Source organism: Falco cherrug, chromosome 1 (genome assembly GCF_023634085.1).
Source record: "Falco cherrug isolate bFalChe1 chromosome 1, bFalChe1.pri, whole genome shotgun sequence".
NCBI classification, from domain to species: Eukaryota; Metazoa; Chordata; class Aves; order Falconiformes; family Falconidae; genus Falco; species Falco cherrug.
In genome coordinates this window covers 67850671-67874324 of record NC_073697.1, presented here as the reverse complement: position 1 = coordinate 67874324, position 23654 = coordinate 67850671, and the positions used below count along the sequence as shown (strand labels likewise).

The 23654-nt window shown below is 42.4% G+C and overlaps 1 protein-coding gene across 3 annotated transcripts in view; it reads right to left on the bottom strand.

Annotated features, from left to right (window-relative positions):
* ELOVL6 (ELOVL fatty acid elongase 6) overlaps positions 1–23654 on the bottom strand; it is an 81345-nt gene that overhangs the window by 13362 nt on the left and 44329 nt on the right. For all 3 annotated transcript variants that reach the window (XM_055727549.1, XM_055727543.1, XM_027814945.2), the window contains one exon: positions 17143–17274. In XM_055727549.1, coding sequence (XP_055583524.1) covers positions 17143–17274 — 132 coding nt within the window. The remainder of the gene's footprint in view (positions 1–17142; positions 17275–23654) is intronic.

The following is a 23654-nucleotide window of genomic DNA, read 5'->3' as shown; positions in this document are numbered from 1 at the left end:
GCATAAAAATAAAATTAAAAGGTCAGCACAGAATACAGCAACATTTCCTAAAGGATTTTAGTGCAGTGATAATCACAGTGCAGAAATTCTCTGCTCTGGTTTGCGTCTTAAAAAAGACCCTTCAACTAACCAAACACACCATGTAAATGTACCTGCAGAACTAAGTAAAGACGGCTTTAAAGGGGATAAAAGTCTTGAATATGGCTAAGGTGAACGCAAAATATGTTAGCTACAAGCTACATGTCAAAAGTGGAGTATCTTGACTTTCAAAAGCATGCCACCCTGCGTACACAGACACAGCAGAGAGCAGCAGGGAGCCCACAACGAGACCTGTTGCGCTGCACAGAATTAAGTGTTGGTTGCTAGGGACTTCAAGCAGAGCCCCCCTTACCCAGGCCCACGGCCTGTTCAGCACAGCCCAAATAACAGGCGCCCAGCTGGTTTAACCGGTCTCCGAGGTGTCGGACCATCCTCTGCCGCGGGTGTGCTGGGCTGGTCTGGCAGCGAGCTGGCTGGGCACTCAGCCAGAGCTCCGGCAGGTCTGGCCCCAGCTCCCAGACTGGGAGAAGAAATCTTAATTCTGCCCCGACCTGCTTACATGGCAAGTCACAATTGCCCCAGCAGGTGAGTCGGTGCCCTGGGAGGACAGGGGGGTGGTGGCGTGTGGCCCTCCTCCATGAAACCCACATTGAACAGACGGAGGTCCTGGGAGAGCAGCCGGGGTCACCTTACCTGCAGTCACAGCCCTCAGACTGCAGCCTGCTCATACTGTAACAGTGAGAAAACAGGGAAGCGGGTTCTTTGGTTGTTTTGTTGTTGTTGTTTTTTTTCATTTTAGTGTGCAAAATATTTACAGAGGAAGCACTCTGACTTCAAAAGAAACGTGCAAAGGTCAGCAGGTGAAGAACACGGAGCTTCCTACACCTTCCTTCTTAACAAATCAAACCGCATTCACCATTGAGCAGGAGTATTTCATTGTCATATCAAGTTTCCCTTGTGCTGCTGAAGAGCTGGTCTCAACACATTAAAATGGCCTTTCTGGGCCCTTCTGATTTAAAATCTGCGGTGCTCAGAAAAGAGGAACAAGGTGTGCTGCGGATGGTGTGGCACAGGAGTGCGGGATGCGCAGCGACCCCTCGGTCTGGCAGGTCAGAGCAGCAGGGTAGCCCGAGAGCATCCCTAGAGAAAGCAGTTACTGTAAAAGGGCAACAGAACATTTCTGCAACAGAAAGTATGTAAAATACGAACTGACACTGGGAAAATGCAAGAGAAAGCATCTATAAAAGAAACTATTCTCTGAACTAAGTTTCTTGAAAAAGAAATGCAGCTGAAGCCACCTTCATCAGAGAGCTCTGAGCTCCCCAATGGAGCAGTTACCTCCAAATCAGTAACAAAACTCAAAAAACTCCTGGTATTATCAAGCAGCATATTCCGAGGTGAGTGCATCTCCATGTGAACGAATGTCTCACATCTTTCAGCCATTGCTCACTGTGCTCTTCGATTAATTCCTAAAAATAAGTTTGCAATTTTGCAAAATGACCGGTAGGTTTGTTCTGTAGGTTTTTGGTTGTATTTATAAAGCTTTTCTTCTCCACCTGGTAAGGGCAAGTTTCTCAAATCACTCTTACCTTCTGCAGGCTCATGAAATGTGGTCCCAGAGTCCCAGCCCATCAATTATACGAACCAAGCGGATAACACAGCAGGGACAGGGCTAGGTGACGGCTTAAGAAACTGATGGATTTTGTTGCCAGAAATTAAAACTGTTTGTAGGAGATTTCTGTCTGCCTCCCACAAAACCCTGCTTTGGCCGTGTGAGAAGGAACAGTAGTTTTGGCTGACTCAAAAGGCACAAAGGCACCTCCGGAGGATGCAAGCACTGAAGGGGCCCCTTGCCTTGCAAACCAGCAGAGGGAAGGTTTTTCCCCAAGCTTGCCTTTTCTGAGATGACTTCAGATGAAGGCGGCAGACCAGCGTCGGGAAATGGCCCTTTCCAGGGAGGAAGCACACAGGGACAGGTCCTGCCTCATGAACAGGGCAGTAGTTCCAGGAATATGCACTTGTAGGGCGACTGCACACTACACATACAGCTCTGTTAAAAGAAGATGTATCTAAAGATATATCTAAACTATTCTCCATGTAGACAGGTGAGGTAGTCAGATCACAGTGTGCTTGCTGCTTTGCATTACTATGGTGATTATACTATCAAACCAGTGGGAAAGATGGAAGATTTAATGAACTGTTGGCCCACCTAAAACCTGTGCTTGTACTTCACAGTGGTCCCACAGGATCAGAGTACCCTGTGAAACTGCTAAAAGAGAAGACTGCCAAACAAAATTTTAGCACCTAAATGGGGAGGTTTATAGGAGTCTGCCCTCATAATCTGTGGGGGAAAATAAAGAGAAACTTCATTTTTTCCGGTTCTCCCAGGACATGGCTGTAGTGAGGCTAGTTTCTTTTTAAAGCTGAGCCACAATTAAAGGGGATGTCCAGATTAAAGTGGTTATCTGGGTGGTATCAAATGAGGAAAGGGTATTAGGGTCTGGTTTGTGCTGACCAGAATTACAGACCAACAGCCTACTGACTTTTACTGGTGCCTAGGTACTTATTTTAAGCCTATTGTTCCAAAACGGTTATGTGGATAGACATGCCAGACTGTTTCAAGGCTGGCAGAAGAATTAAAACCATGAGAGTAGCCTCCCCAAGAGCCTGCCCAACAGAGACAGCATTCATTCCACCATGGGGAGTGACTGGCGAGACCTTCCATCACACACCAACTTTCCAGCATAGGGAAGCACAGGGTGAGTGAGAAATATGTTTCCTGGCTAATTAAGTTTCCTTAAACTTAAAGAGTCCATGGGCACATGTTCACTGAGTTTCACAGAGGGTGAAGGTGGGTCCTGCAGGCCCCCCTTACCAGGGGCGGGGGTGGCCATGGGCAGGAATGTCGCACAGGAGCAGCACAATCCACCAGAATTCACAATTGCTTTGCTCTGCTTTCTGACACCCAAGCTGCTCTTGAGTGTTGGTGGACTGCCTAGATTTCATTGCAGCTGTTCCTCCCCCCTTTATTTTTTTCATTGCAGCTGTTCCTCCCCCCCCCCTTTTTTTTTTGTTTTAAACAAATCATCTCTTAACTCTCTCTTTTTTTTCTTTTTTTTTTTTTTTTTTTTAACAGTGATGTGCACATTCATCCATATCTGGCCAGCTTTGCAGGGGGAAGGGAGGAACAGCACTCCCTTCACTGGTCAGCATGCAATACGTGATGGTGCAGTATTAAAAAAAAGTTGGATTTTCCAGATGGAATAAACTCCTCAAAAGAGAGGAGGAATTAATTAAGCCTATGAAAATTTTAATATATAGTTTCACTAAAAGGCTGTCAGATTGCCTAAACGTTATCTCAGATGTGACTCCTGTCTTAGTTTGCCTTGATTGTATTCAAATGCAGTTCCATAAAATCCTGGATCTTCTTGTATTTAAACAGGTTGCTTTAGGCTTAGCTTTGATTACAAAATCATGATATTTTTACTGTGCAGTGAGAAAGCATACACTAAGAAACAGATCATTAAGTACAAATGAAATGCTGGCAATGACTGAAAGATATCATTTGGCTGTTGTTCAGTGACCTACATGGAATTAATAGCTCTTAGTTTGATCTCAAGGAGTTAATGAGAGCTGTGGCTAAGTCAGCGCAATATGACATGTCCTCTAACCTCACAGAAAAGCAGCCCAGAAAAGGATCTGGCACCCACCATCCTAAATGGTCAATGTGACACAAGGACAGTCTGTATGAAATATTCATATGTATTAACAACTGACTAGAAGAACCAGCTTTGTAAGTCTGCACCTGGTTATTATTTTGCTAGGTTTCTGGAACTGAGGGTTATATTTTCTAAATTAATCAGTCTCTGGGTCAGTGAAGGATACTCAGTGATATGGTATTCATCTAAGTGATAAAAAAGTTTGAAAAAGAATAGTGCTGACTCTGGATCTGGTCCCTCTTAACTCTAAATTTAACATTTATGAAGCATTTTACAAGCATTTAGAAGAAAGGACTTCTTAACAGTAAGTTACCTTGAAATCCTAGAGAAGAGTTCTCTATCCTGGTTCAAATATCCTAGAGTTCAAATTACAGCTGATGAAATCATCCCAACCATTATTTTTATAAGAAATGGCAAAGAAAATGAATGTAATTAGGCTGTTGTTTCATCATCCTTCAACATTTCTGAAGTGTTTTCAAGCAACGCAATTTTCAAGCAAGGTTAGTGATGGAGCGAGGGAGACCCAACCCTGCAGAAAGACTGTTCTTATAAAACACTGGTAAAGCATTTCCCTGTTTTACCTCTTAGAACTGATCCAGGAACCTCCAAGAAAGACCCTGTCTCCTCACCGAATCCACTTGTGACGAAAAGGACATCTCAATTCTCTCCACAGAGCAAACCTTCTTGTTGTCGTACCAAAATTTTGGTCTCGTCTGCTTTCCAACAGCCAACTGACCTACCACCTCCAGCTTGGGCTGTCCCACAGTTACCAATGCCTCAACAATATTCAGGCCAGCAACTGCTTTAGATCAGATATCCCTGGATGAAGAACCACCATGTACAAAGGCTTAGGAGCTGGTGTCTCTTCAGGTTCAGACCTAACTTCCTTCAGACTTCTGTCTGTGTTGGTACCTCCAAGGCACTTAGCATTTTATCTGTGAGTATTTCACAGCCCTTAATGGCCTTTACCCTTGTGACAGTCTCGTAAGGTGGCTAAGCATAAGACCCATTTCAAAGACAGAGAGGTGAGGCAAACTGAAATTTAAATGTCCTGTCAAAAATCTGTGTCTGAGCCAGGATGACAAATGATGTGCAACATCACGAGCTGTGGTTCACTGCCCTACCCACGAGGTCCATTTGATGTAAGCAGAAAGAGATCTGAACTCACTCTGTATCAGTAAAAACAGTATTACTGAATTACAGTAAACACGCTCCAGCCAGAGGAATTTTCTTCAGAGTCCTTTGATCTACCATAGATTTTCTTTTCACTTTTTAAAGTTACTCTCTAAACCTTCAAGTCCCAAACCCTCCATCTTAATTACCCAAGATACACTTACATTTTTAAAGATAAATAGTTTATAGACATAAAGTGTTGTTACACCTCTTAACATCACATTTTCATTATCTGCACATCTAATATTTTGGCAGTATGCTTTCAAGACCTAAAAATACAGAGCACTGCGCAGAAATACGGTGCAAGTTTACAAAGCTGTGCTGTCCTAGAAACACAAACAGCTGAAAAATTCCTGACCTAGCCAGAAGACGAGATAAGAGGAAGATGTGCCTTCCACAGACTCCATCAGACTCTTGCTCTCCCTCTGTTTTCCCTTGACATATGAGGCAAATACCAGGGTGGATTTGGCCTGACACAGCTGGACACCAGCCACAGAGAACATGAGCCCACAGAGTGAGTTTTAAAAGCATCCCTGCTTCTATCTCCCCCTCACTGCCCCACCCCTTGAATTCACATAGGACCAGACCCCAGCAGCTGACCTTGCCACAGGAGAAAATACTTGAATTCTTCTCCCTCGTGGAATCTTTGCAGTTGTTCCAACTATTGTAGTCATTCTGTATTAATGTTCCCTGCTGATGCCCTTACTTGCACCAGTGAACTCCACGTAAAAATCAGGTACGGATCAGAATCCACAGTGGGAAGTGCCTAACTCCTTGCGACATGGGCAGGTACAAAAACCACGCTAGTGAGGTGGAAAAATCAGTGCCAATATTCCTAAAAAATGTTTTCCTTTACTATTGCCCTCAGTTGACAGAACTACAAAAACGCAGGTTTTAATCCCATTCAGCAGCAACTGATTCTGTGGGAAGTTCATTTTAAAAGGCTTCGATCTACCCAAGCCTATGAAGGAAAAGCCTGACGACATAACCAGTGAGTTAACTAGAGACAAAACCAGAACTCTAAACTCTCACTATGAAATGAAAAAAAATCTCATTATTTCAAAGTCCATCTTGCAGAGGACTGCAATGCTTGTTTTTTGTATGTTTGGTGTTTAGGACTATCATGACCTTACTGTGCATCTACGCTGAACTCCTTCCTGATCTAAATTGTTTTCATTTCACTGGGGGGAAAAAAAATCACACTGGCTATCATTTTCCCATATTTTCCTTTAACAAAACTGACTTTGGGCACAGACGTGAAAACACGTTACCAAGTCTTCTCTGGTGCTGGTGAACTACGGTAAGTATTTGATGCTTATTCTGCCATGGCAATTTTGGGGTAAAACTAAACTTTAGTGTAAAACTGTAAAATCAGAGAAGGAGCTTTGTGCTACCATATTTTACCCTTTTGTAACCATGTTCAGACAAGCACATGCTTAGTTACTACAATTCAGTTGCCAGCAGATAATTGAAAGCACAATAATGCCCTTTTGCCTGTGTCCTCCAAAGCCTACTCTATTAATAAAATTATTTGAGAACATTATTTACTGTCTTACAATGGGAAGGAACAAGAAAAAAGTACGGGAAAGCAGCCTTAGTCCCATGATATAGCTTTTTCCTATGGCAACTGAATACCTTTAAAAGCACGTTTTCAAAAATTAACAAAACAGTCATTTAAGAGCATTTATGTTAATCTCACTCTTTTAAAAGCACACAGAACTCATCCTCTTCAGCCCAAGTGTCTGAAAGGCTGTAAGGTATTGATATTCTTCCTAATGACTAAATGATTGCAAGTAAGGGCACAATTTTCACAAATGTTTTAGACTAAAAAATGGTTTTAGTTTTCCCAACTCCCTGAAAGGTTGAAATGATGAACACTTTTGTTCCCACTTACAACTCTTTGAAAACATTTTCTTTGAGGAGGTGGATGTGACTACTGGCAATGGGCACTCCCTGTGCCTCTCCCCTGCTTTGAGCTCCCGTACCAGCATATCCCACCTGCTGATCTCTCCGGTCGCACGGCTCTGCTGTTGAACTGGACTGGTGAACGATGCTGCTAAAACAGTCTCTCCTGTGCCTTTTTTTTAATTATTATTTTATTTTATTTTAATGACATGATTTCATTGCTCTTAGTCACATTGAGGAAAACGAAGACTGGGGAAGGCAGGCATCTTTCCAGCCAGCCACAGCACTACAGAGCTCAAACAGCAGCACTGTGCTCCGAGCAGCTACTCGGCTCTGCGGAGCCATTGAAAAGGCATTTAAGACACTGGTTTGCATCTCTCTGCTGGATCTTGCTTCAAATACAGTTCCTTTACAGGGCAACAGAAAATCCTAAGGCTGACTCAAAAGCTTGGAAATACACTTAGGCTATGGTCAAGAACGCAGCAATAACTGTACCAACACTGTATTACGTTATACGTGCTTGTTACAGATTCTCTCTACATAAGCCACTCCTCTGAATAACAGAATTGAGTGCCTCCAAAACACACTAATACAAATCATTACCATCTCTGCAAGGGCATGAGAACACCAAGAATTTAACAAGCCCCAACAGCAAAAGCTTCCTTCTGAAGGCTTGCTGCCCAGCCACTACTCAGCCTCTCCCCCTGCCCATCTCCCAGCTGGGAGGGAAAACAGATGGGTCTTGTGGCTCACCCACAGAGTCCTCCCTTGCCCTCCTTGAAGGTGATGGAGTCTCATTCAGGGTGGCACCCAAGCCACAGTGTTTGTTAAAAAAAAAGGTAAGAAATGGGGGAGATGAGGAATAACATCCGTTTTTTTCAGTGTGGTGCTCGCCCTAAAAGCTGGTGGTCAGTAGCACTACAAGTGTTTTATAACGGCCTACTCTAGCTCTCAGTACCATGTGTGTGAGCAAAAGTTGTGCTGATCTCTGCAGTTTTTATCACTCTTTTTGGCAGAGACTTTTCTTTGCGTAAGTTCACACATACTTTGAGGTTTGGGTTCAGTCCTATCAAAATCACAAAGCAAAACTGCAGACAATTCCCTTTCCATCTCTGAAAAAGACCCCCATCACTGAACCAAACACACAAGCCCTGCTTTTCAGACTTTTCTACTGTATCTGATCCAGATGTCTCCCTAGCAAGCTTTTCAATGCAAATCATTTGAGTTTTCAGTTGGGACCGAAACCCTCCCAGGCCAGCTCAGAGTGATTTAAAAATTGTGCAAATATTTTACATGGCTCTAAGAAATAATAGATCATTTGTGCAGGTTTATATACCCATAAGCATATGCGTACATGCCTGGGTGGTTATTAGTTTCCCATGTGATAAATTCTGGGGAGGAAAATGAGGTATATTAAAGTGACAGCTTGCTCTGTGGTTTTCAAGTGAGGGCAGATACTGTGCTCCTTGCATCAGTCTTTTTTTTCTCCTCGACAATAAATCCCTCAATGTGGGGCCGCTCCCTTCAGCCCTCCCCTCTCGTCGGCAGATTTCCTCCTTGAAACTCACCTGGCTCCCAAAACCATTTCTTTGTCCTTTTTACTGACAAAACTGGAAAGTAAACCAGGCTTAACTTATTTCCTTCCCCCTCCAGGGACCTCATCAAGCATATCCAAACAGTGACATCTCTGCAGGGCTCCAGATCAATAGACACTGTCATCTGGTGATTTTAATCACATTAACACCACAGCAGAGTAAAATCCATCTGATTCTCCCTTGCTAAAGTGGCAAGATCAACAGTTCTGCCAATTCCTGCGACTACTACTCGGAAGGCTTATTTATATGTGTGGATAAAAATCAATCTACCACAGCTACCGCCTTCCAGTCCCTCCTGACGGAGCCTGAATTCCCTCTCCAGGAAATGCAATTTGATCCCCCAGACCTGCCTTATTTATGACTGGGATTAGCTATATTCAGACAATCCTGAGGAGCAGAGTACAAAAATAATCTATAAAGCAAAGCCCCATGAGCTAGTGGAAGAACCTGCACCACTTATAAAGCATAGCAGAAAAACAAATGCCAGAGCTAGATTCCTACAAGTAGTCTTTGCAACAGAGGAGAAGATAATTGGTGGAGGTAGGAAGGGTTATACCTGCATGGAGAGTCTTACACAAAGCACTTGGTCACTATTCCAGGCCCACTGGGTTTTGGTAGAAATAAACAAGGAGCAGAGGTCAAGCTGCAGGGCAGCTGCACTCAATCATTACCCTAGGAATATGCAAGAATAGCCTAAGTTGCTTACAGGGATGCCCGTGTAAACATACACTGCTGAAAAACATGTAACTGTTTTCTTCCAACAAATGAAAAAAAAAATTTCAGCTCTACCTACAAAGAGTCAGTTACAAGCTAATCAATAGTAATTACCTATCATCTGGTCTTGCCCTCCTCAAGGAGCTGTTACCTGATGCTCCTCCCTGATTATCTGGCACATGGACCATAGGAACTTGCAGGAACAGTATTTCTTGATGAAAGCTGTTACTTCTCAAGCAATAACTCACTCTTCCATCACTAAATAATAACTGGCCTTTTGCTGCAGCTGCAGATCCTTGGCACCCTGTGAAGACTGTATATTCAATGAGGTGTTTTTCTGTCAAGAAACATTTCCTAATTCTTAGATATTTGTTTCAGCAAGTTTGGACTGTGTCAAAATGACTAAAGATGAAAAAAATCAATTTTCAACTTAAACCCTGTGTTTGGTATGAAATCTCGTAAGAATTAAGGAATCTATCTCAGGTTCTCTAATGTAGCCCATGAGGATTCATAAGCACTGTGTACCTCCTGAGCAATCCTTAATGAATGCTTCAGGGGCATTTGCACTTGTTCCTGTGCCGTTATTGAAATTATTCTCAGTATCCCGTATTATCTCAAGAAAATTTTAGAACAACTGTAATATTGCAGTGATTTAAATGATAATCCACAAAAAGTGGCATACCTATTTCTGCAGGATAAATTAAAGATACTTACAGGATCAAATGTATCAAGTTGGTATAGTAACTGTCATGTAAAGCATCAAAATGTATGTATTCAGGAGTTTGAAATTATCCCAGGCAAATAAAGCCAAAAACTAATTAAGTAAAAGATTTAGCAGAGAATCAAGCCAACCAATGGAGCTAGCCATCACTAAAGCTGTAAAACAGGCAGATAACAAAGTAAGCAAAATCTAAGAGACAGAAAAAGACTAGTATTTGACAGAATAAAGAAGGCTTAAAGAAGCTAAAAGTTATAATACAGCTGTAATGAGCTGCTCAGCTCCACAAATTTAATGGCAATTACAGGCATGGAACCATTGATCTTCCTTTTTCACTCTGTCTTCCTCAGGGCAGTACTCCTGCAAGTATCTAGAGAAGTTCAGATCTCAGGGATTTGCCTACAGTTAGTAAACAATAAATATATTTGATATATTCAGCCACCTAGGGAAGATGCTGAATGGTACAGGCACAAGGAAGGATGCACATTTGTTTAGAAGAAGTTAAACTCGTCGCAGAACAGTGACTTTGATAAACCATGGCTCGACACCCGTATGCAACCCTGCGTGTGAACACTGCTCGGTTTGGCAGTGTTTATTAACACGCTTGTCCGCAGACGCAGTGTTGGATGTGACAGGTCATGCAAGTTAACACCTCTCAGTGTTTTGTTCCCACTGTCTCCATCAAGCACAAGCTGTTAAGGACTTATGCAGATGAAAATACATGGAGATTTCTGTTCCCCAGGGATTTCTGCACAGGGAGGACCTTTTACCAGGCACATGAACCAAGTACCGAGGCTGAGTAAAACGCAGAAGTGCCGCCACAGGGGTGCAGATGGGAGGCTTTATTTCTTTTGGATGAATTATCTACTTTCTCCTGAGCACAGTTCCCTTCTTAAGCCACCACGGATGTTCTTTATTCCTCTAAATATACTTTTCAGTATGCTCCCCATTTAAAATGGAAAGGAAAAGTCTCACTCGCAGGGGACCCTGCTTTGAATATGACATTCATGCAGAGCGGTGGCCTGCCAGGGCTCCCGTGGGCTGGGACAGGGTGATCTCATGAGGAAGGGATAATTCAAAGTGACAAACTGAGTGTCAACACCCTCACTGGTTGTAAGAGTGGGGAGAGAACAGAGGCAACGTAAGTGCAACAGCTGCTTTCCAAATAAATGTATTGAATTCACTTTGCTAAGATGTTTGGTTTTCCAGCAACTAAGACAAATGAGCGAACAGAAAAAAAAAAAAAAAAAAAAAAAAAAAAAAAAAAAAAAGGAGTTTTTAAAGAAAGCAGGCCCAGTTTAGTACTGAAAAAGAGATTTTCATAGGAATTCTTAGCCAGTCCTATCCATACCTCCTGTAAAGTAGCATCAGCCAGGTCTTACAGTGAATCCCTGGTCTACTGTTCATTAGGCTTGATTAGGTGAAAACAGTAAAACCAGTTTACATGCAAAATTACTTTGATGGACACAACAGAGTCCCCAGCAGTATCAACAGAGTGAATGAAGAGGTGAGATTTCAGCAGAGGATGGGCTCTGCATTTTGTCACGTGGCACCAATTACAATTCTGGGAATAAAGGTATTTGTCACGGGATGCTCTTCTTACCTAAAGTAAGGTACGTATTGGAGATGCATCTTCTTGACAGTACATGTTTACTGCTCTTAGTCTATATATTTTTATCACCTCTACACTGTTTTTTAATGCCAGCTAGCATTTGTTTCGCAATGCATGAATTCACTCTACCTAGCATTATTTGTAATTCCCTACTGGGATTATGTTTCAGCTTACAGAAAAGAAATTTTTCTTCTTAAACTGTTAAATCTCATCCAAGGGATCTTTGTCTTCTCTCCAATTAGCCTGAATTCCTACTGTTCACCCAACTTTCAACTTCTTCTCCAAAATGGTAATCAAAAAGATGTTTCCAATATCTGTTATATAAGAAAATCAGGTACATACATGAAGATGAACATGATCCAACAGAAATAAATTGTTATGTAGGTATATATTAAGCATTTTACTAATTTGGGTTCTAAGAAATGTCCTACTGAGAATATGCATTCATGCTTTACTAATACAGGGAACGTTTCACATGGAATTCACTTGCTTTCAAATTTATGAGAGAAGATCATTAATTCACCTTAAATGCTGCTTATTAATTTTAATGTTATTTGGCAAATATTACCCTTTTCAGTAATTCATTTTCTCTTTGAATGCACTGTCAGGACCTTTATAAAATTTCAAGAGTATTTTAAGAGTTCGATGGGTTGCTCAGCAACACATGAAATTAAGTTGTGTTGTAATCTCCACGGCAAGCATCTGTGAGTGGCATCTTTTGAGACAGAATATAACTTTGAATCATTTTTCATCAATTTTCCTACTTATAGGCACGATAACTAGAATGTATTTCAGTCACAAATCCAAGCAACTGAAATCCTTTCTTTAAACTTATGTTTTAGTCTTTTCCATCCAGTTCAGCTCAGTCCTGAGTTCCTCACGTACAGACGTGTTTCAGACCGCCTTGTCAGGAGCTCTCTGCAGAACGAGCGCAAACCCTTCTATAAAATGCTGCTGTGCCTGCAGTAACAAATCAATTACACCAGTCTCATAAAAGCAAAGTGAGTCTCCTTCCAGTGAGACATTTTGGTTTTGTCTTTCAAATGTAAGACCTGCTGCTGTTGGAACACTTTGCTTTTGAGGCTCTGGTTGGCTTTATGGCAGGCAGTTAGTGACCTTTCAACTACATTTGATAACATTTCTACCACTCTGAGAGAAAGTGTTTTCCAGGAAGAAGACATTTGGAAACCCTGTATTGACATCCACTGATTTCCACCACTGCTATAAAGCATAGCTGAATTTGGATTAGAATCTAAGTGATCTCAGGTGATGACAATAGCGTTATGGTTGGTGGTTTGGCTAGTCAAAGAGAAATTCCTCCTCTCACTGCACCAGCCATGGTCAGGTTTAGCCTCTGCCTACAAATGATTGCATCACATTGGATGTTTCAGCTTCTTCATCTCCTGCACTGACATGACAGTATTCCCTAGGGAAAACAACCTTTTACTATTACTAGTTAGTACCTTGACCATGAGATTTCTGTTGGCATCTCCTTAAGGATGGAGACAAAGTGAAAATGGTGCCACGCTGCTGTCTTGTGTGAAGACAAGGTGATCAAATACATGTTTAAGCTCCTTGTACCCATACACAGACTACAGCCTATAAAACGAACTACATAAATCCAGCTGAGATATAATGAAAACATGAATTAATGACTTCATACCCTTCTGTGAGAGTCCTGGTCTCAGCTTTGCTGATTCCTAGAGATGCCAGCATGACGCATTTGATACACTCCAAGTAAAAATTCAATGAATGATCCTAACTTTATGTTCAAAGTGGCATGAATAAAACTGGCAACTCATATTCAATGTGTTTTTGCAGATTTTTAACCTCAGGAAATATTCAGAAATACAGGGTTGACTGTGTAGGTGGATCTGCAACAGTTTTCTTGGGGTCTTACGAGACTGAAAAATGAACTTTCGTGTCAGCTTGCTAACAGCGGGTTCCTGTTAGACATGGAGAAGCACAGAGCTGCTCGCCCAGGACCTCAGTACATAACCGGGCTGGGTGAAAACACTTAATTAAAGGGTACAAAACAAAACAAAACAAAAGACTGAAAACATTTCAGACAATAATAAATCTTGAGTGCTTGAAACAAGTCAACAAAACTGCTATGGAAAAAAAAAAACAAAACACCAACACAACCACCCAAGGAAAATATCCCAAACTAATTTCTCAGCAAAACATTTCAGAAGATCATGTTTTCAGTGGTTTCCAAGTGAAAAGCAAGATTTACTGTCATTGCTTCTACAAAAGTTTTCGCTGAGAAGTGGTAACCTTATTCCAGAGACAAAATGTTCAAAACTAGTCGATGCTTCCAAAGGGAAATAAAGCTGCTTTTCTGCCTCAGAAATCCCGCTGGCTGCCAGTGTTGACACAAAACTCACTCTTTACTGAGCTCCTGAATGATCAGCAAGCTCAGTAGGGTGGTGTAGCTGTTTTGTTTATTTATAAGCATGGCAAGTTTCCTGCTGTAGCTGCTACCACATTTAAATGATCTTGGCAAGAGTGAGGCATATGGGGTATATTCTGAAGAAGGACCATGTCATTGCCTGGCAGGCAATTTCCTTTTTTTTTTTTTTTAGGCCCAAAACACATCTTTCCAGCCTCCACTAAATGCTATTATTTCTGAGGATATCTGAAACAGGTAAAATGGTAGAAGTGCTAGAAGGGAGACAAACAAGGGCTCTAGAAAAAAAACCTCACGCTGACTTTGAGGCAGAATACTGAGGGCTCTCTGGGCAGGTTTTTCTTCCTCAGTACAACCACTGATGGCAGACAAATACATTACTTAGAATTTCTGCAAGGTATCACAGAAGTCATAGCATTTTAGCATCCCAGAAAGTTACAAGTTAAGGAGCATTTTCCTGGATCCATAGTAAGTCTACAGGCAGAACACTGGCATCTAAACCTATCTGAATCGACCTTCAGAGGAAGCAGAAACGTCTTTCAAGCCAAACATATGTAAATGAAACACCTAGATTTGTGAGGAGCCAGCAAAAAATATCCAAGTTACTTGGAAAAGTTACAGCATTCAAAGTCTAGCACGGCTTGCTAAGGGAGTCAATGAGGCTGGAAGTGACTGATGGCCCTACAAAGGACAGTGGTGGTGCAACACCAGGAACTGGATGTCCCAATTAATAGTTTTTATAAGAAGTCTTCATCTCAGGTTTTAATGAATATTCTGCATTTTCTCTGTTTTCCAGGCAAGAAGTCAAAGCTTTTTATGTTTGGGTTAGTTTTGTATGGGATTCCATGTTACTATGGAAGCTACAGAGGCTTCATGCTCTGTTTTACTGCAAACATTTTGGGCCTTTTCCCCTTCTCCACTCTTCTGCCTACTATTCAATGCCTCAGAAAAGCAACACTTTCTAAGCATAGTCACATAATTTTCATCATCAGCTGGTCCCACTAGCAAATCCAGCAGCTTAAATGCTCAGTGCTTCTGTGTAGTCCAAACATCTCACACCCCAGTTCATCCCTCCCCTTTCCACCCTGCCGCCTCATTTCCCAACATGCAGAGGAAAGGGTGAGTCCTGCAGTGCTTGGGCAACGCTTGTCCCTGAATGGTCCTATCTGAGCTGATGGAGGAAGCAAACCCTGCAGTCGTGAATCCCTCTCAGACTGTGCCCTTCTGGCCACTGCTGCTCATCTGCACAAGCAGAGCTCACCTCAAAGTGCCTGCACTGTGGTTTCTTTGGCAGGTTCATCCTGGCAACCTGTAGCTTCAGAAACATGAAGTCCGTATTTTAGATTTCACTCAGCATCACTCAGCAGCTCATGCTGGCCACGAGTTAGCCATTTCATATGATTATGATGAGAAACTCCAATTAGCAAGCGATGAACATGTTGATTTCAAAGTCCATCTAGACAGCACTTTCACAGTGTAGTGTATATACATGCTTTTCATTGATCGGTGCATCCCTTATGATTTTGGGAGGAAATTAGTGAAATTGCTTAAAAGCCCCACACTGTGAATGTCAGCCACAGACGCATCTCGAAATAACAAGATTTTAAAATTCATCCCAGACACATTCTGCAAAGGACAGTTCTGAAATCATGCTTTTCCCCCTCAGACTGGGAATTAAACTAGAAATGCTTTGTGCAAGTCAGCTCATTTCTAGTGTCTACATTCAATAAGAAAATGTAATTGGAATATGCATTTTGGGTTCCTGCTGGCTACAAATCACTTTACAAGCTGATCCACAAATGACATGCCACCTAGTAACCAATTCAACAGCTGTTAAAATTCAGCCGTTTCTAGAACAAATGATGACAATTGCTTACAGGACCCTAACAGCAAAATTATGTTAGACACAGCCAGAAGTACAGCACCAAATACAACCAGATGACAATTATAAATTTTCACAGTGTCAGAACTTGCTCTCAAAGTTACACAGACTGCTCAAAGTTTTGTCTGCAGCAGGGTATTTTTTTAAAGGTATTGATGGACTATTAAAATCAAGCCAATGTAAATTTCTTTTTTAGCATGTCCTAGCTGGATGAGAGAACTTAGAAATACAAGTTATTTTACTTTGCTAGAGTTTTAGAGAATATCAATGTGTTAGAACAATTTTGGAGGAAAAAAGGAAAAGCCACAAAAGAAAGCAAACTTCTCTATTCCTCCTTATTTCACTCTGTAGAAACTCGCAGCTCAAACTACTCCACCCTTGGAAAAATGAAAAATCATGCACCATTCACAGCTGCTCAGTAAGCAAACCTGTTTTATGTACTTGTGAACTAAAATAATCAGTAATTATTATATTGACAGTAGAAAAAGATACAGGTATCAGTGTTTGATAATGACCTGCAACTGATTTCTATGCTGTTGAGTGAACCATAACTTACACTCCCAATAGGTACTGAAATGAAGGATAAACCTCAGGTCTTCTGTGTACTGTTATTAGGAAATTGTTCCAAAAGTTTGTGTGTTTGTGAGGGCTATTTTTATAAGCATTTGTTCACTCATTTGTTCATCTACAGACTCATTAAAAATTAGCATATTAACCAGAAAAAATGCAATTCAGGTTGGTCAGTGTTACACCTGACTTCAGCACCTATAAGGACACTGAACCTGACTTTCTCCATATTCGATGACAGATAGAGTCAACACGCAGCTAGAGAGATGTGCATCGCTAAAAAATAGCCTTCCCTATGGAGCCATGCCTTTACTATGTTCACAAGCTCTTTGCAATGGAATAACCAGAAGGCAGATTCTGATTTCGGTTACAGCGGCCTAACTTACCTGTCATCAAAGCAGTGACTTTAGGTTTACCTCACTGTAATGGAGATCAGTCTTGAATAAATATTCCAGATATACACCCGTAATAATGTAATACTAACCAGTAAGTGAGAGCAAGACTAACATCTCAATGTGTGTATTTCCATTTGTAGCTTGCACCATAAATTTATTGCAATGATAAGCACCTTTGTTCTTCAAGAGGGGTATGGATTTCTCTCCTCTTCAAACGCCGTATGATCTGGCAAGTCAAAGGGTATCATTTCAATGGTGAGGAGTAGATCACGACATAACCCTGAACAACAGAACTAAAGAAATGCCATTTCTGGGTGAGTTTGTTATCGCATTAGCGGTGCTGTTGTATATGAAGAACCCCAAACGCTATTCATGGACTACTGTCAAAGGCAGCTGGATGAAGAAATGCCTACCTGAAGACGGCGAGGCTCAGGGACCAGAGCACGAGTGGTTTCCTCAGTTCAAATTTTGCTCGCTTGTTCATTAGGTGCCGACCACCGAATATAAAGGCAGCATACAGAGCTGAAAATAGGAATGATTTCTTCCTGCAAAACAAAACCAAAAAACACCTGTCAATTATTTAACTAGTATTAGATACACAACAGAGTCATCTGGACATAACTGCTAAGGGCTTGTGCGTTTCCCTGAAAGGAAACTCTTCTGAAGCCACTCCTGCAGCCCAGCTGAGATCATTACTGTACAAACCTACATGCCCGCACATTGGGCCAGGGCCAGGTGCAGACAAAACCGACCCCAGGGAAGTTCTGAAAGAGGAGATCCAAATTTGGCTTCCATTTTTCCCCAGCTTCTGAAGACTGAACTTCTGTGACAAACAGAATAGATACTGCAGAGCCCAGACACACTTCTGCAAGCACAACATGGTTGATACTTAAACCAGCTGATCACATTTGGTGGCTCATTCATCTTTTTCACATCAATTTTTGTCTCCTGCAGGCTCCTTGCTACCTGGCTATTTATTTTCCCATTGTTTCCTCCAAGAAGACATTTACAGACCTTGAACACTGCAACAAAACATGAAGAGCCTCATGAAAAGTGAAGAACCTGCCAGGAGCCGTCAATAGCCCCATTAAGCAACAACCATGCTGGGTGGCATCACCTGCTCCACAAGCCCTGCCTGTGAGTGCCAGGTCAGGAAATCCAGAGAATTTGTTGAAAGGCCAAGCAGGGTTCTGCTAAGGAACTGCAATGATACTCTTAGAATTGCAAGTTTTGTTTTTAAAGCTGCCTGATAGCAGTCCAGCTTACCAATAATCAGCAAACATTTGAACTCTGCTACTACAACTCATTGTAAATCAACCATTAGAGATCAAAACCGGATTCCTTCCCACACAGCACAATATTACACTCACCAAGACGTAATGGTGTACAGGATTAACGGTGGCCTAACTGTGATGGGTGTGTATTTAGGAACAGATTTTACTCTACAAAACCTGTAATTATATTCACAAATATCAGTGGGCTATAGCTTTGCACCAAGAGGTGCTGGTTCCTTTTGGACCCCAAAAAAGACAAACACTCTCAAGAAAGGTAACTACTTCATTAATATTCCAGAAAAGGTGGCAGCAAGCTACCAGATCTTAGGTTCCTTCTGACACTGGGATCCTGAGATGATGCAGCATCAGACAGTCCTGCCATCAGGGCACAGCACGCCACCCAGGCTTCCCATCAGGGGCAAGGTTCACCCACATTGTGGTCTTTTAGAGTTTTCATAGCATTTTCAACTGGATGCTTACATGAAGGTATGTTCCTTCACCTCAAGATGTGCTTGTGGTGTCACTGCTGGTGCCAAGTAGATGCCACCCCCAGGCTCTTCCATTACAATTAGCCGGCTGAGGGTACCCGTGGCAAGGTATGTGGGCAGCACAGGATGGTCCTGAAGGCCAAGCACTACTGGCAGCACGTACAGCACAGCCACAGCACGTGCCTGTGCCTGCTCAAGGCAACTGGTACGTGGATCACAAGCTCCTCCATGGACAAGGGTCTTCCCAAAAGGTCCACAAAACCTAAGAAAAGCTGTAGCAGCACATCTGATTGGAAGTATACAGAAAGCACATGCAGCCTTCACTGGAGAGAAATTAGTTTTGTAAGTTTGAAGGCTAAGTGAAAGCAAAGTCCAAAGAGACAGAGGCATATCTGTATGCGTGCAGTAGCACGCCATTTTCTGCTCACTTGGAAACTCCTCTGTTCCTATTGACATGTTTATAGCTCTGTGTTGCAAAACACAGGTAACTAACTGCATGAAAATCCGACTGGTGTTCTGCACTGAGAAGAGAGGACCCAGTGCCTGCAGTCCTCTGGGTGACCTTTAGCATCTGCACTGGCAACAAGCCCCAGGAACACCAAGATGACCACAGAGCCAGCACCCTCTCACCTTGTGCATTGAGATGGTCTAACTGCCATGGCAATGTTTATCACCAACAGGTTTTGAAAACCACAAAGCTTCGCCCTTTTTTCTTCTCATAATAAATAAAAAAGCATTCATTTTCACTTCTATAGTCTTGAATTCCACAGTCAGGGAAGGGGCAGAATTACCACATTTGATAGCACGATTGCAGTTTAGCATGACTGGAGGTCATTAAATATTTGTTAACCAGTCTGGGTAGTGATGAACCACCTCAAACTTGCTCATACCAAACCGCCTAACTGTTGAGACAAGATTTATGGGACAGGAGGAGACTCTCAGTCAGGTTGGACTACACTCCCGTCTCCTTCCCTCTGCAGCCTCTTCAGCAGCAGCATGCAGAGCAACGCAGGTGAGGAAGGCAGAGGGAGTGTGATGGGCTGTACCACAGTCTGCAGTGCTGTCCTGGCTGCCCCAGGGCATGGGGAGAGACGCCCGCTCTGCATGCTTCTGCCCCTCCAATCACACAAAATCCTGGGCCTCCAGTGCTCAGCGCAGAGAGCCAGCAATGCACACAAGGTACAGAGGGAGATATGCATACACACGTACGGCCACTCGAGCCAGGTCACTTGCAGGGGCCCCACAGAGGGACCCCGCAGCCCCACACCCGTGCAAACCCCCCACCTCACAGCACTGTGGTGGAAGTCCCTCAGACCAGAGGCAGGAAAGGTCTGTCTTGCACCGGTCCACGCATGGAGCTTCAAAGCAACCAAGAGCAGTGCAGGATGACATCCTGGTGCAGGGGAAAATCCTGCAACACAGTGCTGCCATGCAGCTGCCAACAGGACACAGGCCATGCAGGCTGGTACGGGGGGAAGTCAGAGTGTAAGAGCAATAGCTAGAAAGACTTCGCGGGAAGGCAGGCAGGCAGCAGCTCAGTTCTGGATCAAACACAGCCAAGACTTCAAAGTAACGGTTCAACTTCAGTTCCAATTCAAGAAAAAAAGACCAGTTTGAATGAGTTAGCAGCTCAGGTCTCTGCTCTGTTTGACTTCGTTCTTCCTGGACAGGATATATAAAGCAACATTTCACAAAATCATAGAACCATAGAATCATTTAGGTTGGAAAACACCTTTAAGATCACCAAGTCCAACCATTTTGTTTTGCTTATTACTGAAACTATTTTCTATGAGTTCAGTCAAGTCTATTGAGGTCAATTGTTACATTACACTAATTAGAACAGATAAATTTTAGGTCAGTTTTAATGGCTTTGTAATGAGTTCAGCATTATTTGCAGTGACGGTGAATGGTATTCCTGCAAAATATGGCTTTGTATTGGCGGTGGCAGACATGATAAGATTTGATTGCACGCATGATATGAACTGCAAAAAGCAGCTGTAAGCAGTTTCAGACCAGGAGGGACTCAGTAGTATTATATCCTGTCAGAGGTAAGCACAACACTGAGTAACAATTACGTTGATTTCAAAATAATCTCTCTGTTTTGACACCTGCTGACAACTTCTGGTAACTTTTTGCATCCAAAGGACTTCGAATTTTCCCCTCTTTGCAGCATAATAATGGTTAAAAAGACCAGGTAGTTCAGGTGATACAGTTACAAAGGGGTTGCAGAAGTATGTACTCTAAAGGTGATCTGTTTAACTGCATTAGACTGGTATTAACCAGCTTCCTACCAGTGTTTTTATGATGGATTTGCCTGAAAGGTTCATGACTACAGCCTGGTTCCTGGGCTGGTGACACAAATCGATGGCAATCTGACAGCATTCAATTACATTTGATATGGTTTCAGCCAACAGAGGCCAATATCAAACAAGCATTTTTAAAGACAGAGTCTTGGAGTTTTTCTGGAGCACCGTAACGTTTCATTACTATTATCTGAAGAGAAACTAAATAGAGCAGAATGATGACAAAAAAATTAACCTTGAAACTAAAAAAATATTAAAAATCCCCCAAAGTAATTCAGTAGCAGACTCACATCCAATAACTTCAGCGTTAGCACATTCATATGTTTGTCTTCAATTCTGTTCTGCAGCGTAACACAGTAGACATAAAGACAGGGTTGCCAAATCCTCCACATTTTTCTGGCATTTCTGTTTCTCACAGTTGTCTCCCACCCTCCTACATTTTCAGACTTCAGGGACTAAGTACTATCTCTACTGAATACAACTCCATGTTTCCCCGTCGAAGATTGCCAGCTCCTTCCACTAAAAGGGAGGCAGAGGAATTTTCTAGAGAACCTCTAAAACGCTCTGCTCAGGCTGGGGGTTACTACAAGAAGGCAAAAGTTTGAGGCTACAAGCTCAAGATGTGAGGCAGATCTTCCAGGATGCTAGCACAGAGGTGGCTGTGCTGTGAGGCAAGGGGACAGGCAGAAGAGAAAGGATGACTGGTAAGCATGACAGCAAATGAGGGGAGCTGGCAGCCAAGAGATGGATGTGAAGCTGGGACAGCATGGAAGGGCAGGAGGCTTGAAGTCCTTCCTCTGCTGAAGCCCCTGGAGGGATGCTGCTTGCACACGTGGGCACACCAGCAGGCTCAGGCTGCCCACGCTGAACACAGAGCTTTGGTCACTTTCCTGCAAAAATGCTGCAGCAGGGACAGATGGATTTTTCATCCCCTGGACCACAGACTGTGGGTTCTGCTTGTCCCTCTGCACTGTGTAAACCATAGGCAGGCGATGTGTTTTATCAAGGATGGATGGTATGGGCACTGACGCGTTTTTTAGTAGCTGAAATCCTTTATTAGGTCTCCCCTATAGCAGAGGAATGGAGACAGGAAAGAAGAAAATGAAAAGAAGTGTAACCGAGAAGAGGGAGGCAGAAACTAGGCCTGATAAAGGAAGACAGAGGAAATCCACCCCACCAGGAACAAAGCTTCTCCTCGGGAAAGCCCCCTCAGGCACCAAGGGGAGACAGGGAGAGACCAACCATCCAGCCTCAGGCAGGAAAACACAACACAGAAAGGGGCAGCAAATAATCCAAAGAGGAAAGCAACGGTAAACAGACAGCTAAGGAATAAGAAATCCTGACTCCCCCAGAAGTATGTTATTTATAAAATACTGAAAGTATAAGAATTACCACAGTATTCTAAAATAAGGGGTCAGAGCTTAAGGGTAAGACTGATGCACAGCACTGCAAGGCATCCCGGCATCTCTGATGCAAAGTGAAACAGCCCTGAATATTGCAGTGCCGCTGAAGGAGGTGGTTTCAGCCTAGATGCACGGTTGTAATTTTTTCTCCTGAAAATAGCAGCCTGAGTCATTATTGTAAGTTCTCTGATGTTAATGTGTAAATGGAAATAGATATAGATATGTGCTATAAAATTTTAAGTTTCCATAGGATCTTGTTTAATCACTATGGAAAACCCTCACAGAAACGCACAAAGGGCAACCTTATCATAGATCTTTTTAACTATCTTCTATCATGTAATACAGGATTATCCTCATAAGAGCATTCAGGAGGGAGTACGAAAATGAAGCAGTGTTAGCCCCCTCTATCTACATTCTATAGGGTTTAAAAAACTTCTTCTTTATCAAGATGTATTTACTTTGCACAGGCAAAGCTCATTCTTGAATTCCTCACCACTTCATATGCTGCAAAGGGAGCATAACAGGTAAAAAAACAACACTGTGGTTGCCAGAGCAGAGTGCTTCTGGCAAGTAAACAGGTAATTTCAGGCTCCCGATGTTTTTCTTTTGGTCTTCTTCATCACCATTTTATTGACTTTAAAAAAAAATAGATTTTATTGGGGAAAAAGGAAAAAAAAAAAAAAGAATCCTCAGTAAGATGAAAGATATGGGACTTTTTCTTACTGGTTCCTCCCGGCTTTCAACAGAAAACAACAACCACTTGTGTTCATAATTGAAACTCCTACCTTGAGAGTCTAATTAAAGTGCTTTAACCTGGACCAGTGCAAATCATGCAGCACACCCATGTCCACAGCTCACAAACAGTAGCTGTTAGCCTTGGCAAAGTTACTTTTTCTCTGGTGCTTATTTAAAAATCGCACATTCTGTATGTATAAAAAAGGGTGTGAAAACACTTCTCAGTCTCTCAGTGTTTCTACCTCAGGAATACTGTCAAAGCAAACCTTTCTCTCTCTCTCTCTCTCTCTCTCCCCAGATATAATTTTGACAGAACCAGCAAGAAGAGATCCAACGTGTGGATATGCCAGTTCTGCATATGAAAATATAACCTGTACTCCTGGCTTTGATTTGAGTTTCTGCAGCTGCCTCCCATTGACAATACCAGCCTTAATAACAGAGACAAGGACATGCAGAAGAGGAAGACCTGCTGATACACACACTCCAACGCAGTCTGATTTATTCCTATAGCTCAATATCCTTTGACATTTATATTTAGAGCAGCAACGATGACAGTCACACACACGAGTAGGTGACTCACTGATGATGGTCTTTGACGTAACAGGCTATCAGGGAGTAAACAGGGATGTATCTCATACCAATCACCTGATCCCTTGATTTCTAAAACCTGCCTCTCAAAAGAGCATTTCAGCCTCCTCGTGACAGGTACCATCGGATATGCA